Source organism: Dendropsophus ebraccatus, chromosome 5 (assembly GCF_027789765.1).
Source record: "Dendropsophus ebraccatus isolate aDenEbr1 chromosome 5, aDenEbr1.pat, whole genome shotgun sequence".
Lineage (NCBI taxonomy): Eukaryota > Metazoa > Chordata > Amphibia > Anura > Hylidae > Dendropsophus > Dendropsophus ebraccatus.
Window position 1 is genome coordinate 66,248,795 of NC_091458.1, and position 16,364 is coordinate 66,265,158.

Here is a 16,364-nt window from a genome sequence, read left to right on the forward strand (position 1 = left end):
GTACGCTGCCCCCCAGACACGTCTTTTCCGCCAGTACCGTCCCAATAAGAGATGACGGTATGGTGTGAAATTCTACAAACTCTGTGAGCGTACCTCAGGGTACACTTACAGATTTAGGGTACGTGCACACTGCGGAATGGCGAAGGATAACCCTTTGTGCATTCGGCAGCTGGCACCCGCCGGCGGACTGATGGAGGCACGCGTCTCCATCCGTGTCATAGACTCCATGTTATGCACGGGCGGATTCCGTCGTCCATCCAAAGAATAAACACGTTGGACGGAGAGCGGAATCCGCCCGTGCATAGAATGGAGTCTATGACACGGACGGAGACGTGCACCTGCATCAGTCCGCCGGCGGGTGCCAACTGCGGAATGCACGAAGGGTTATCTGTCGCGATTCCGCAGTGTGCATGTACCCTTAGAGTGTATGTAGGAAGGAACACCCGAATCCAGCCCCAGATGCCCCCTCTCCTCCCATCCTCGGAACAAGTGGAAAGATCGTCCGGGAACTGATCTTCCCACTGCTGGATAAAGGTTACCACCACCTGTACGGGGATAACATTTATACCAGCACCCCCTCTTCCGGTCCCTCACTGCCCGAGCTACTGTAGCTTGCGGCACGATCCGAACATATCAGAAGTAGTAATAGCGCCCTAATATTTAGCAGCCATGGAGCGGACCCAGCGCTTCTGGATATGAGGGACCCCGTATCGCACCAGGACAACATTTTCCAGGTGACGTCCCCCACACTGGAGAACAGGAGACCCCAGAAGAAGTGCAGAGTGTGGCGTAACAGGGGGATCAGGAAGGACACCATTTCCAGTGTGACGCCTGTCCTGATCACCCCGGCCTCTGCATATTGGATCGCTTCAAGGCGCACCAGACGTCACTGGGGTTCTACATTATCTAAATTCTGTCCCTTATTCCTATTTCAGGGGTCACGTTGGTCCGGGGATTATTCTGATCGCCATTATGGAGTCGGGAAGGAATTTTTCCCATTGATGAGGCTACTGTCGTCTGCCTCACGAGGGTTTTTTGCCTTCCTCTGGATCAACACAGGTTGAATTTGATGGACACCTGTCATTTCCAACCTTATAAACTAATAATTGGCCTAATACCCCCAAATAAATTAGAATTGTCCCTTTTCCCCAGCTAAGTAGGTATGGCCGCCATTCCCATTAGAGGATGCCATGATGCAATTACAAAGCCTCTGTGCGGCCAGGACAGTAGAAACCCCCCACAAGTGACCCCATTCTGGAAACTACACCCGATAAGGAATCTAACAAGGGGGGCAGCGGGGATATGGCCCCCAAGTGACGGCCACATTTGGGACGTGAAAATGAAAAAAAATGGTATTTTTTATTTTCTCGGCACATGTTCTACGTAAGTGCCTGTCACCAGTGGGGTCCATATGCTCACTGCACCCCTTGTTAGATTCCTTATGGGGTGTAGTTTCCAGAATGGGGTCACTTGTCGGGGGTATCTACTGACCTGGCAGCACAGGAGCTTTGTAATTGCGACATGGCCTCCATCCTCCATTCCAGCCTCTAAATGGCGCTCTGTCCCTTTGGTGGCTTGCCCTGTGCCCATATGGCACATTATACCCACATATGGGGTATTTTCGTAATCAGGGGAAACTACCCTACACGTTTTGTGTTAATTTTCTTTTTTAACCCCTTGTGGAAATGGAAAAAATCAAGGCTAGACCAACATTTAGTGTAATTTTTGTAAAATTTTTACTCTAAATCATTAATCTTGTCATGATTTTTTCATTTTCACAAGGGGCTAAAAGATAAGAAAAAAAACACTAAATGTGTAGAGCAATTTCCCCTGAGTACGGAAATACCCCACTTGTGTACATAAAGCGCCATTCGGGTGCAGGGTAAGCCTCCGAAGGGAAGGAGCGCCATTTCGTTTTTGAAGGCTGGATTTGGATGGAATGGATTTTAAGGGGCCATGTTGCATTCAAAAGGCCTCTGTGTTGCCAAGACAGTTGAACCCCCCCACAAGTGACCCCATTATGGAAACTACACCCCTCAAGGAATGTAACAAGGGGTGTAGTGAGCATATGGACCCCACTGGTGATGGGCACAAATGTGGAACAATGTGGCGTGAAAATGAAATATTACATTTTTTACACTATAATGTTGGTTTAGCCTTGAATTTATCATTTTCACAAGGGGTTAAAAGAGAAAAAAACACACAATATGTGTAGAGCAATTTCCCCCGAGTCCGTAAATACCCCACATGTGGACATAAAGCGCCATGTGGGCGCAGGGCAAGCCTCCAAAGGGAAGGAGCGCCATTTGGATTTTGGAGGTTGGATTTGGCTAGAATGGATGATGAACGCCATGTCGCATTTACAGAGCCCTCGTGCTGCCAAAACACTGGAAACCCCCCACAAGTGACCCCATTCTGGAAACTGCACCCCTCAAGGAATCTAACAAGGGGTGCAGTGAGGATATGGACCCCTTGATGACGGGCACATTTGTGCCATGAAAGTGAAAAAATGAAATTTTTTACTTTTACGTCACATTGTTCCACATTTGTGCCCGTCACCAGTGGGGTCCATATGCTCACTGTACCCCTTGTTAGATTCCTTGAGGGGTGTAGTTTCCAGAATGGGGTCACTTGTGGGGGGTTTCCAGGGTCTTGGCAGCACGAGGGCTCTGTAAATGCGACATGGCCCTTGAAATCCTTTCCAGTGAAATTCAGCTTCCAAAAGCCAATTGGCGCTCCTTCCCTTTGGAGGCTCGTCCTGCGCCCCCTTGGCACTTTATCGCCACATGTGGGGTATTTCCGTACTCGGGAGAAACTGCGCTACACATTTTGTGTCTTTTTTTTCCTCTTATCCCTTTAAGAAAATGAAAAATTGAAGGCTAGAACAACGTTTTAGTCTAAAAAATTATTTTTTCTTTTTTCACGCCATATTGTTCGGAAAATCTGTGAAGCACCTGTGGGGTCCAAATGCTCACCGCACCCCTTGTTACATTCCTTGAGGGGTGTAGTTTTCTAAATGGGTGTCCCTTTAGGGGTGTTTTTTAGGTTTTGGCACCCCAGAGCCTCTGCCAACCTGAAGTGGTACAGTCAGAAATGACCAAACATAACGGAGGCGTTGAAATTCACTGGGCGCTCCTTTGTATCTGAGGCTTGTGGTTGCGTCAAATAGCGCAATAGGGCCACATATGGGGTATTTCTATAAACTGCAGAAACGGGGCAATAATTATTTGGGTGCATTTCTCTGGTAATAGGTTTATAATTATGAAAAATATTGGATTACAATAAAATCTCTGCACAGAAAATTAAAATTTTCAAATTTCTTACACACTTAGCTTTTATTTCTGTGACTCCCCTAAAGGGTTAAAACACTTTATGGATATGCTTTTGCAGAGTGTGGGGGGTGCAGTTTCTGAAATGGGGTGCTTTGTGGGGCTTTCTAACATACAGGCCCCTCAAATACACTTTAAACCTGAACAGGTCCCTAAAAATATCTGATTTTGAAATTTTACTGAAAATTTGGAAATTTGCTGCTAATGTTTTAAGCTTCCTATTGTCTAAAAAAAATTAAAGATCGTTTAATAAATGCCGCCAACATAAAGTAGACATGTTGCTAATGCTATTTAATATATAATTTATGTGGTATAACCACTTTCTGTATACGCAAAAAAGTTTCAAAGTTGGAAAAATGCAGTTTTTCACATTTTTTCACATTATTTGGGTTTTTTTCATAAAGATTTGTTATGATTATCGACTCCAATTTACCAGAAATGTAAAGTACAATATGTCACGAGAAAACAATCTCAGAATCAGCCAGATAGGTAAAAGCATCCCGAAGTTATTAATGACTAAAGTGACACTGGTCATATTCATAAAATTTGTCTCTGTCATTAAGGCCATTTCAGGCTCTGTCCTTAAGGGGTTAAGGCTCCAAAAAAAAAAAATAAATCTAAACAACTGTTAAAGTTCTTTTGAGCTACCTTTTTTGTATGTGTGCTTGACAATGTCTTTTTTTTTTTTTTTTTGTCCCTTTTCTTTTGTGGTATGTGTAGCAATGTATCAATTTTTAGTTTGGGATGTATTTTGGGCAGTTTACATTCCAATGTACATGTCAAAATATTGTAAATAATTTCTCATTAAAGGGGGTGAAACCTAATTTGTCTGTAAGACAGTTATGGATGCTCAAACAGGCGTTATACTATACAACTCAATAATAAAAATACATTTGTTTCTTCTTGTGTCCTTTTGAGTTAGTATTTTCGCCGCTTTATGGACCATAAAACAATGTGCCCTTTACAGTTTTGAATGAACATCGCACGTGGTAAATCTATTCTGTTCTTAATAGCAAATTTTTCTTTTTTATCTTATTGAATTACAGGGCCTACTGGTTCATGGGGATAGTACGTTTTATCCGTGATCAGCTCCATATCAGGTTAGTAAGTCTTATGATTCACACCAACAATAGCAGTGCACTTTTTTTTCTCTCCTGATTCCTATTCTACTTAAAAATGTGTGTAATAAGTACAACAGCTATATGGTCGCAGGCTATGTTTCTACGGCTCAACAAAAGGCTGTATGTTATTGGGATGATATGTTTAACCCCTTAGCAACCCATGACGTATCTGATACGTCATGGTGCCGCTGGGGGTGTTCAGAGCGGGGTCCCGCCGGCACCCCGCTCTGAACGGCGCTGATCCCGGCTGATGTGTGCAGCCGGGCAGTGCCTCTATTAGCCGGCGCGGGTCCTGTTGCCGCGCCGGGTAATTAAGTCTCTAAGTGCAGCTGTCAAACCTGACAACTGCACTTAGATGCTGTGCTCTCCCTGTCCCTGGTGTCTAGTGGGACAGATCTCCCCCCCCCCCCCCCCCCCCCCCCACACCTCTGTCAGCATTGATCTCTATGAGAGATCAGTGCTGTTTATATACAAGTCCCCCCTAGTTAAAGTAAAAATGTTTTTTTATTGATAAAAAATCCCCTCCCCCATTAAAAGTCCAAATCAACCCCCTTTTCCCATTTTATAAATAAACAAACATATTTGGTATCGCCGCGCGCGTAATCGCCCAAACTATTAATTAATCACATTCCTGATCTCGCACTGTAAACAGCGTTAGCGCCAAAAAATTCCAATGTGCAAAATTGCGCATTTTTGGTCGCATCAAATCCAGAAAAAATGTAATAAGTGATCAAAAAGTCGTATATGCGCAATCAAGGTACCGATAGAAAGAACGCATCATGGCGCAAAAAATGACACCTCACACAGCCCCATAGACCAAAGGATAAAAGCGCTATAAGCATGGGAATAGAGCGATTTTAAGGAACATATATTTGTTAACAATGGTTTGAATTTTTTACAAGCCATCAGATACAAGAAAAGTTATACATTTAACATATCGTTGTAATCGTAACGCCTTGAGGAACATGCATAATAAGTCAGTTTTACCATAGGGCGAACGGCGTAAACGCAAAACTCCCCCAAATCAAAACAAATTCCTTTTTTTTTCAATTTGACAGCGCAAATAATTTTTTTCCCGTTTCGCAGCATATTTTATGGAAAAATAATGCCTGTCATTGCAAAGTACAATTGGTTTCGCAAAAAATAAGGGCTCATGTGGGTCTCTAGGTGAAAAAATGCAAGCGCTATGGCCTTTTAAACATAAAGTGGAAAAAGCAAAAGTGCAAAAACGAAAATTGGCTTTGACCTTAACGGGTTAAAATACAAAAAAATAAGTATAAAAAAAATTATATACAGCGGTGCCTTGGATTATGAGCAGAATATGTTCCAGGACTGTGCTTGTTATCCAAAACCACTCTTATACCACAGTAAAGTTTCCCAAAGTACAGTGCTGCAGACCACCCTGTGCAGGCCATGCCCCTCCCCCGCTTTCCCCCCCCAGACAGTACAGGGAGCTCCTAAACCAAGTTACAATTTTGAAAAACTGGGAGCTCTTCTTGTAAAATGCTCTTAATCCAAGTTACTATTAAACCAAGGTACCAATGTGTGTATGGGTGTGATATAGATATAGATATATATATATATATGTGTGTGTGTATATAATATAAAAACATATACAGCGGTACTTCGTTTTAAGAGTAACTTGAATTAAGAGTGTTTTGCAAGAAGAGCTCACAGTTTATAAAAATTGTGACTGTTTAAGAGCTCCCTGTTCTGGGTGGGAGGGTGAGTGGGGGAGGGGCATGGTCTGCATTGTGTGGTCTACAGCACTGTACTCTGCCCGAGGAAGTTTCCCTCCCCTTCCATATCATAGCAGATCCACTTGTAATCCCTCTCTCCCCGGACAGTGTGTGCTGCAATTAGGTGCCCACATATATGCTGCTCATTCCTTCCTGCAGTCTCTGTCAGCCCTTGTGCTTCCCATCCTCTCCATTCCTGCTATTATGTGCCTGCACTTACCCTCAGCTATACACACTGCTGCTATAATGTGCCTGCACTTACATTCAGCTTTTACACACTGCTGCTATGTTCTGCACTCACACTCAGCCATTCACACTGCAGTATAGAAAAGTTTCTGTCACTGTCCTCTGTGATTCTCACTTCCTGATTGGTCCATCTTGAACAAACCCCCTTCCCCTTTTTTTGTCATGTGACCACACAGACCTCTGACAGCAGCCCTGCTTCTTTATTCTAGCCTGTTGTACTATGCTACTGCATTATGAGGATCTGTAGCTCCATCCTATATCTACAAACTGCTGCTGTTTTTTTTCAGGTTTATGCACCTTCTATACATTATATGCCACATGCTGATGCTATACTGTACAGTAACTTATAATATCACATATTCAGCGGTTTCTAAATGTTTGTTTCATCTGTTCGACATGATGTTCAGAATAAAAAATTACTTTTGGTGAATTACAAGTGCAGTCATGTGTATGTATAATAAATTATTTATATATATATATATATATATATATATATATATATATATATATATATATAAATATTATATAACACACACACACACACACACACACACACACACACACACACACACACACACACACACTCACTCACTCTCTCTCTCTGTGCAGGGGGACAGTGACAGAAACTTTATTATACAGCAGTGTGAGTGTAAGTGCAGGCATATTATATAATCAGTGTGTATAGCTGAGTGCAGGCACATTATAGCAGCATGGGCAACACAAGTGCTGTAGACCAGCCTGCGAAGGCCATTGCCCTTTTACTATAAAGTGGCCAACCCCTTTAATCATGTTTACTGCTGGAATGGAAACCGAGTACAATGGATGCAAGCGGATAACATAAATTCCGAGAAAACATTTTAACCCCCTTCACGTCAGCCATCTGTATATATACGTTCCTATTGCACATGCCCCGTGCAGTAGGAATGTACATATACGTTCCTGCTTTGACGGGGGTTTGTGATGAGAACGGGATCGCTCATCTGAGTGAGGCACCGGAGATGAGAATCAGCTGCGATCCCGTAGCTGACCCCCATTAACCCCTTAGTGACCGCTGAAACGGTGGTCACTAATGGGCCGGTGCCGCAGCTATATTTCATCTCCCCCCACCGTGGGGGGAGATGAAATAGTTCAGATCAGACCCCAGACCAGCCCCCCTAGTGCCCCGGTATCTAACCCCCCCTCCCCGCGGCGGCCATCAGATCCAAGATGGCCGCCGCGATCACTGTGAACAGACTAATCTCTTAGTAAAAATGAATGAAAACCCCATGCTCTCCGCCACCGGAGGTAGCGGAGAGCATGGGGCAGTCATCGGGGACCCCCCCTGTGGGGTCCCGGTACAAGCGATCAGCGGTATATACTATATACCGCTGATCGCTTGTGCCATGTGCCGCCGGAACATTTTATCCCCTGTCACCATGAATGATTGGTGACAGGGGATAAAAAGTGATGTCGCCCCCCACCCCCCCCAGTCACCCCTGTCCCCGAGTCACCCTCCCCTACCCCATATACTCACCTGATCCTGGAGCTCCTTCCTCCTCGGTGTCCTGGCTGGTTATGAAGTGCGCATGCGCTCCACAACCAGCCAGCTCTGAAAATTTAAAGTGACAGAGACCAATTTGGTCTCTGTCACTAAACTATGATTACTGTGATAGAAAATTCTATCACAGTAATCATAGTAATACAGTGAAAAAGAATGTGTGAAAAGTACAAAAAGTGACAAACATACAAAAAATAAAACACACACTTTCTATTATAGTAATAATTGCAGTTTACTCCCAAATTACCCCTAACCCCCCCAGATTACCCGTAACTACCGCAGCTAGCCCGTAACCACCCCAGGTTGTCCGTAATCACGTCAGATTGCACGTAACCACCGCACGTTGCCCGTAACCACCGCACATTGCCCGTAACCACCGCACGTTGCCCGTGACCCCCTCCAGATTAGCTATAAGCACTTCAGTCTATCCGTAACAATTCTAGATTGTCTGTAACCCCTCCAGGTTGCCCGTAACCACCGCAGGTTGCGCATAACCACCCCAGGTTGCCCGTAATCATGCCAGATTACATGTAACCCCCCAGATTGCACGTCGCCACTGACCGCCGCACGTCGCCACTGACCGCCGCACGTCGCCACTGACCGCCGCACGTCGCCACTGACCGCCGCACGTCGCCACTGACCGCCGCACGTCGCCACTGACCGCCGCACGTCGCCACTGACCGCCGCACGTCGCCACTGACCGCCGCACGTCGCCACTGACCGCCGCACGTCGCCACTGACCGCCGCACGTCGCCACTGACCGCCGCACGTCGCCACTGACCGCCGCACGTCGCCACTGACCGCCGCACGTCGCCACTGACCGCCGCACGTCGCCACTGACCTCCGCACGTCGCCACTGACCACCGCACGTCGCCACTGACCACCGCACGTCGCCACTGACCACCTCCAAATTACCTGTAATCTAATTTTTTTTATTTTATTTTAGTAACTGCGCTATTCTAATAACTATTACTAGCTACTGTTTTGCTCCAGCAAATTGGCACTCCTTCCCTTCTGAGCCCTGCTGTGTGCCCATACAGTGGTTTATGCCCACATATGGGGTACCGTTGTACTCGGGAGAACCTGCGTTACAGATTTTGGGGTACGTTTTCTCTCATGTTCCTTGCGAAATGTAGAAATTTCAAACTAAACCAACATATTATTGCAAAAATTCAAGTTTTTCATTTTTACTGGCCAATTTTGAATACTTTCCTCCAATACCTGTGGCGCCAAAATGCTCATCCTACCCCAAGATGAATTCTTTGAGGGGTGTACTTTCCAAAATGGGGTTACTTTTGGGGGGGGTCTATTCTGTAGACATTACAGGGGCGCTGCAAATGCACCTAGCGCTCAGAAACTTCTTCAGAAAAATCTGCACGGAAAATGCTAATTGGGGCTCCTTCCCTTCTGAGCCCGGCTGTGTGCCCATACAGTGGTTTATACCCACATATGCGGTACCGTTCTACTCAGGAGAACCTGCGTTACAGATTTTGGGGTGAATTTTCTCTCCTGTTCCTTGTGAAATTGAGAAATTTCAAACTAAAGGAACAAATTATTGGAAAAAGTCGAGTTTTTCATTTTTACTGTCTACTTTTGAATACTTTCCTCTTATACCGGTGGGGTCAAAATGCTCACCGCACCCCAAAATGAATTCTTTGAGGGGTGCACTTTCCAAAATAGGGTGACTTATGGCGAGATTTTACTCCGCTGGCACTGCAGGGGCTCTGCAAACGCACCTGTCACTCAGAAACTTCTGCAGCAAATTCTGCATTGAAAAAGCTAATTGGCGCTCCTTCCCTTCTGAGCCCTGATGTGTGCCCATACAGTGGTTTATAACGACATATGAGGTACCTTTTTACTCAGGAGAACCTGTGTTACAAATTTTGGGGTACTTTTTTTCTCTTGTTCCTCGTGAAATTGAGAAATTTTAAACTAAAGGAACATATTATTGGATAAATTTGAGTTTTTCATTTTTACTGTCTACTTTTGAATACTTTCCTCTAATACCTGTGGGGTCAAAATGCTCACCACACCCCAAAATGAATTATTTGAGGGGTGTACTTTCCAAAATGGGGTGACTATGGGCGAGATTTTACTCCGCTGGCACTACAGGGGCACTGCAAATGCACCTGGCGCTCAGAAACTTCTTCAGCAAAATCTGCATTGAAAAAGCTAATTGGCACTCCTTCCGTTCTGAGCCCTGCTGTGTGCCCATACAGTTGTTTATGCCCACATATGAGGTACCTTTTTACTCAGGAGAACCTGCGTTACAGATTTTGGGGTGAATTTTCTCTCCTGTTCCTCGTGAAATGGAGAAAATTCAAACTAAAGGAACATATTATTGGAAAAATTCGAGTTTTTCATTTTTACTGTCTAATTTTGAATACTTTCCTCTAACACCTGTGGGGTCAAAATGCTCATCCTACCCAAAGATGAATTCTTTGAGGGGTGTACTTTCCAAAATGGGGTGACTTATGGGGGGTTTTCTCTCTGCTGACACTACAGGGGCACTGCAAATGCACCTGGCGCTTGGAAACTTCTTCAGCAAAATCTGCAATGGAAAAGCTAGATGGCGCTCCCTTCCTTCTGAGCCCCGCTGTGTGCCCATACAGTGGTTTACGCCCACATATGGGGTACCGTAGTACTCAAGAGAACCTGCGTTACAAATTTTGGGGTGCGTTTTCTCTCATGTTCCTTTTGAAAATGAGAAACTTTAATCTAAACGTATATATTATTGGAAAATTGTAATTTTTCATTTTTTTACGGCCTAATGGTGAATACTTTCCTCCAGCCCCTGTAGGGTTAAAATGCTCATTATACCCCTAGATTAATTCTTTAAGGTGTCTAGTTTCCAAAATGGGGTCACTTATGGGGGTTTCCAGTATACAAGCCTCCTAAATCAACTTAAGAAAAGAACTGGTCCCTAAAAAAATCAGTTTTGGAAACTTTTACGAAAATGTGGTAATTTGCTGATAAATTTCTAAGCCCCGTAACACCCTAAAAAAGTTAAATATGTTTATGAAATGAAGCCAGAATAAAGAGGACATATCGGTAATGTGACTTAGTAACTAATTTATGTGATACGACTTTCTTTTTTAGAAGCAGAGAATTTCAAAGTTCATAAAATGCTAATTTTTTAAATTTTTCATGATATTTTGATTTTCACAAAAAACACACAAAAGTAGTGACCAAATTTTGCCACTAATATAAAGTGCCATATGTGACGAAAAAACAATCTCAGAATCGCTAGCATACGTTAAAGCATCACTGAGCTATAAGAGCATAAAGTGAGACAGGTCAGATTTTGAAAAATGAGCCTGGTCTTTTAGGTGCAAATAGGCTTGAAGGGGTTAAAAATGTACATATTTTCATACCTTTTGTTTAGAAACGTTTGAATGAGAAATGAAGGGTAAAAATCGTGATGTGAATCCTGCCTAAGATGCTAACATTTCTTTATAATTACTAGGTGAACAGCACCTTTATTCCTTAACGTGGCAAGAAATTTATGGACTTGTACATGATGAATTGTGAGTTATTAGCAACGTGCAGTGCCTTGGGGTACCTAGAGGGTGATACCTACCACAAAGAACCTGATTGCCTTGGTGAGTCAATCTATTGTAAATGTTTGATGTAATGCAAATGTTGTTGCCATGAAATGCAGGTAGTGAAAATTAATGAGTTATGTTTCCGAAGTTTTAACCCCAGAGCTGTACCATACTTTTTATGGGGCAGACACTAGTAATGGATGATTTATATTTTGAAGCATGCATGAAACTGAAGATAAAATAAATCTGCAAATAAAACATCCAACATACAGATGTGTCAAGCTTGGTCATTAAAAGCAATAAGCCATCTGTTACACTGTACACACTGGTGTCATGGGTTCTGTTGTAATTGTGACCAGTTCAATGTCAGGACATTTTATGCTATATGTGAATCTATGAGCCTGTCTGGTAGCCAGCAGCTAAATAGTTAAAGGGGTTATCTGTCAAATGAAGTGTAAATAAAGTAAATAAAAACATTAAAGAAGCTATGCTTACCTCTACATGCTCTCCAGTGCCCTCCTTTGGGTCTCCAGGGCCCCACTGAATGATCCCACCTCCACTTTGGCAGTGGCAGCCTACTCAGTCAATCACTGGCCCTGGTGCTATCCTGTCTCAGTCAGTGACTGGCTAAGCAAGCTGTCACTGATGAGATAAGTCTGTCTTGGAAGCAGAAGCGGAAATCGTTTAGCATGGGACCCAGAGACCCATAGGCGGGCACCAGTGGAGCGCAGAAGGGAAAGCATAGTGTTTTGGTTTTTAAAAAATAAATAAATGTGTTGTATTAGTAATGTAATCTCTTGTATTTACCTGTTATACATTAAGTTTGTGTGTTTTCCCTCCTGTTAGTGCTGCACAGACCAACACTAAGCACAACAGTATCTATATTATATCAGAGGTGTCAAACTCCGGCCCTCCTGCTGTTGCAAAACTACAGTTCCCATCATGTGGGAGCAGGGGTAGACTGTATGCATATGCGCCACGCTGTAGTGAAGCAGCCATGCGGCGCTGTCATTACAGCGCGGCACATATGCATACAGTTCCCCCACTCTCAGCATCTTATAAGAGATGCTGCCTGGGTGGGGAGGGGGAATCTTTTACAGGCATTCCATGTCCGTGTACTGTGCAGAACACGGAACATGTGAATGCAGCCTAGAACTGTAATTGTTTAAATAAAATATAAACAGGTGTGCAACACTAAAAAGAGGATTAATAGGTAATTGCTTTAGATAACGATAACACACAATATTCAAATCATTAGGGTGCCCTTACACAGTGAAATGTTGTGTGGAGTGTATTAAAAAGGGGGTGAAAAGGGTAACTTCAGTTCTTTATATTACGCAATTTATTATCATCCACACCGGGTTGTAGCTTTAAACTGCACTGTGTAAAAGCACCCTTAGGCTGGGTTCACACTACGTATATTTCAGTCAGTATTGTGGTCCTCATATTGCAACCAAAACCAGGAGTGGATTAAAAACACAGAAAGGCTCTGTCCACACAATGTTGAAATTGAGTGGATGGCCGTCATATAACAGTAAATAACTGCCATTATTTCAATATAACAGCCGTTGTTTTAAAATAACAGCAAATATTTGCCATTAAATGGTGGCCATCCACTGAATTTCAACATTGTGTGAACAGATCCTTTCTGTGTTTTTAATCCACTCCTGGTTTTGGTTGCAATATGAGGACCACAATACTGACTGAAATATACGTAGTGTGAACCCAGCCCAAGGCTGTATTCACACATTGGTATTAATCAAGACGAGCATACTCGTAGACCTTTTTCCCCGCCAGAGTTACAGAGAGACTGGCGCCTCTTTTGTAAATCCGGCAGGACCTTCATCATGATGATTGTCGAGCGCATAAATTTACACCGGCTCTCGGTAGTGTGCACAAAAAAATTACATCAAACAGGAGCACAGCCTTGGTAGTATTTTTTTAAGTAGTGGGGAGTCCATCCTTAAGATTCTTTCAACATTGGCTGAAAAATAAATGCTACAAGTTGATGTAAATTAGGAAAAGGGTGATGTCTACACTTTGTTTTTCAATTGTCTTTTTCTCATGTTTCAATCTAGAGAGTGTGAAAGACTTAATCCGTTACCTCCGTCATGAGGATGAAACCAGAGATATCAGACAACAACTGGGTGCAGCCCAAATCCTGCAGAATGATCTTGTACCGTTAATAATTCAGCACCACAATGACAAGCATCTTTTTGATGCTGTCATCAGGTAACTAGTTTTATTTAGGTTGGGATTAGAGATGAGCGAACCTCGAGCATGCTCGAGTCTATCCGAACCCGATTGTTCAGCATTTGATTAGCGGTGGCTGCTGAAGTTGGATAAAGCCCTAAGGCTATGTAGAAAACATGGATATAGTCATTGGCTGTATTCATGTTTTCCAGACAACCTTAGAGCTTTTTCCAACTTCAGCAGCCACCGCTAATCAAATGCTGAAGGATCGGGTTCGGATGGACTCAAGCATGCTCGAGGTTCGCTCATCTCTAGTTGGGATTGATGCATAAGTGTCTCCTATCGTCTATTAAAGTTTTATAACCAGAAAACATTGTTTTTCAGGTTGATGGTTAACCTCACCCAGCCAGCACTTTTGTGTTTTGGAAAGATTCCACAAGACCCTACTTTTCGCCATCATTACCTGCAGGTTGTGTCCTACCTGCAGGCTTATAAGGAGGTGAGATTACTTTTTTGTTTGTTTGTTTGTTTTGTTTTGAGTCAGAAACTTTTCTGATAATACAAATTGAAACTAGACAGTTTTTACAGTTTTTATTTTTGTTAGTAGACAAAACTTTATTATAATACAACATTATATATTTTATTAACATTTTTGACATCCTTTATATATTTTTTAATTGTCACAAATCGTTTACAATCACGTGTGCTGTCATAGGCCTTTGCAAAAAAAAAAAAAAAAGCTTTAAAAGTAATGTTGATTTTGGTTCAAGCGGGGAGCCTGAGATATGCAGCCCAGCCTAAATATACTTCAACTTGTGCTGAGTTCATACATGCCACTTATTGCATAGGTCTACATGTCTACATTTTCTATCCACATGCCAGTAAACAGTTGAGTCACAGCATTCACAGATGGTGCAGCCGCTTATTTAATGTTTACATTGCCTTGTATGTGTCGTCGCCATAGTATATGTAGGGGATGGTGCCAAGTACTCTTATGTTGTCCTATTCGAATGAGATTGACGGGGGTTCCATGATTTGATCTAATATTAAAGGGGTTCACAAAATAACACACATTACAAAGTTATACAACTTTGTAATGTATGTTATGTGTGTTATCTATGTTTCCCCCCCACCCACGCTAGACCCGGAAGTGTGGTGCATTATACTCACCGCATCTCGTGTCGACCCCCATCTGCCATCTTGGGACAATAACGTAGTCTTCGGGAGACCGGCTGAATCGCTCCATCCATCCCTCATGCAGCCCCCCCTCTGCCGCGTCTTAACTGTGCTCAGCCGTGATTGGCTGAGCACAGTTATGCTCAGCCAATGGCGGCTGAGCTGCTGATGACGCAGCAGAGGGGGGCGGAATGAGGGACTGATGGAGCGGTTCGGCTGGCCTCCCGAAGACTACGTCATTGTCTCAAGATGGCGGACGGGTGTCGACATGAGATGTGGTGAGTATAATGCACCACACTTCCGGGCCTGGCGTGGGTGGGGGGAAACACGAGGAAGGGGGCCATTCACATACATAACATACATTACAAAGTTGTAAACTTTGTAATGTGTGTTATTTTGTGAATAATCGTTTAGTGCCGCAATACCCCTCTAATGTCCTTTCCTGAGCATAGTTATGACATGTAGGTGTGGCCCATTTGTTACATGACTATCTCAAACACATTACACAAGTTAGCAGCTGTAGGGACATGATAGGAGGAGTTTTACTCACCGTAAACTCTTTCTCGTAGTCTTCATTGGGGGACACAGACACCATGGGTATAGGCTGCTGCCATTAGGAGGCTGACACTAAGAAAAAACAAAGCAAGTCGGCCCCTCCCAGCAGGCTATACCCGCCCATTGGCACTGAGCTAATTCAGTAGTGAAAAAGCAGTAGGAGGAGCCGAAAAGAAAAAGGAAAAAACCAAAAACAGTCCGCACTCAAAGTCTGAAAACACAGGCCAACCGGCAACTACAACAGAGAAAAACATAGGGTGGGTGCTGTGTCCCCCAATGAAGACTACGAAAAAGAGAGTTTACGGTGAGTAAAAACTCCTCCTTTCTCGGGCGTCTTATTGGGGGACACAGACACCATGGGACGTCCAAAAGTAGTCCCTTGGGTGGGAAAGAGAAATCAAAAGAACTTAAGGAGAAGGAGCCACCGCTGCCTGCAAGACCTTGCAGCCCAAACTCGCATCAGCCGATTGCAAAGGTGTCCACGCGGTAAAACCTCGAGAAGATATGCAGAGATGTCCACGTGGCTGCCTTACAAACCTGAAGGGCCGAAGCCCCGTGCCGGATAGCCCAGGAAGCACCCACCGAACGGGTAGAGTGAGCAGAGACTCCGAACGGAGGCGCCTTACCCTTACCGCGGTAAGCCTGAGAGATGGCAGAACGAATCCAGCGGGCAAGAGTCGCCTTGGAAGCCGCCGATCCCTTGCGAGGACCCTCTGGGATGATGACGAGGGAGTCAGAGTTCCGAAACGACCTCGTCCGTACAAGGTAGACGCGCAGGGCGCGAACTACGTCCAAGTGGTGAAGAGCCCGCTCCCTCGGATGAGAGGGGGCAGGACAGAAAGAGGGGAGGACAATATCCTCATTGAGGTGAAAAGGCGACACGACCTTGGGCTGGAAGATGGCCACGGGCTGGAAGGAGGCCA

At 44.1% G+C, this 16,364-nt stretch overlaps 1 protein-coding gene across 2 annotated transcripts in view; it reads left to right on the plus strand.

The window, feature by feature from the left end:
* TIMELESS (timeless circadian regulator) overlaps nucleotides 1–16,364 on the plus strand; it is a 146,561-nt gene that overhangs the window by 55,358 nt on the left and 74,839 nt on the right. For both annotated transcript variants that reach the window (XM_069970461.1, XM_069970462.1), the window contains 4 exons: nucleotides 4,376–4,429; nucleotides 11,439–11,574; nucleotides 13,596–13,749; nucleotides 14,095–14,209. In XM_069970461.1, the coding sequence (XP_069826562.1) occupies nucleotides 11,478–11,574; nucleotides 13,596–13,749; nucleotides 14,095–14,209 (366 nt within the window). In that variant the 5' untranslated portion in view covers nucleotides 4,376–4,429; nucleotides 11,439–11,477. The remainder of the gene's footprint in view (nucleotides 1–4,375; nucleotides 4,430–11,438; nucleotides 11,575–13,595; nucleotides 13,750–14,094; nucleotides 14,210–16,364) is intronic.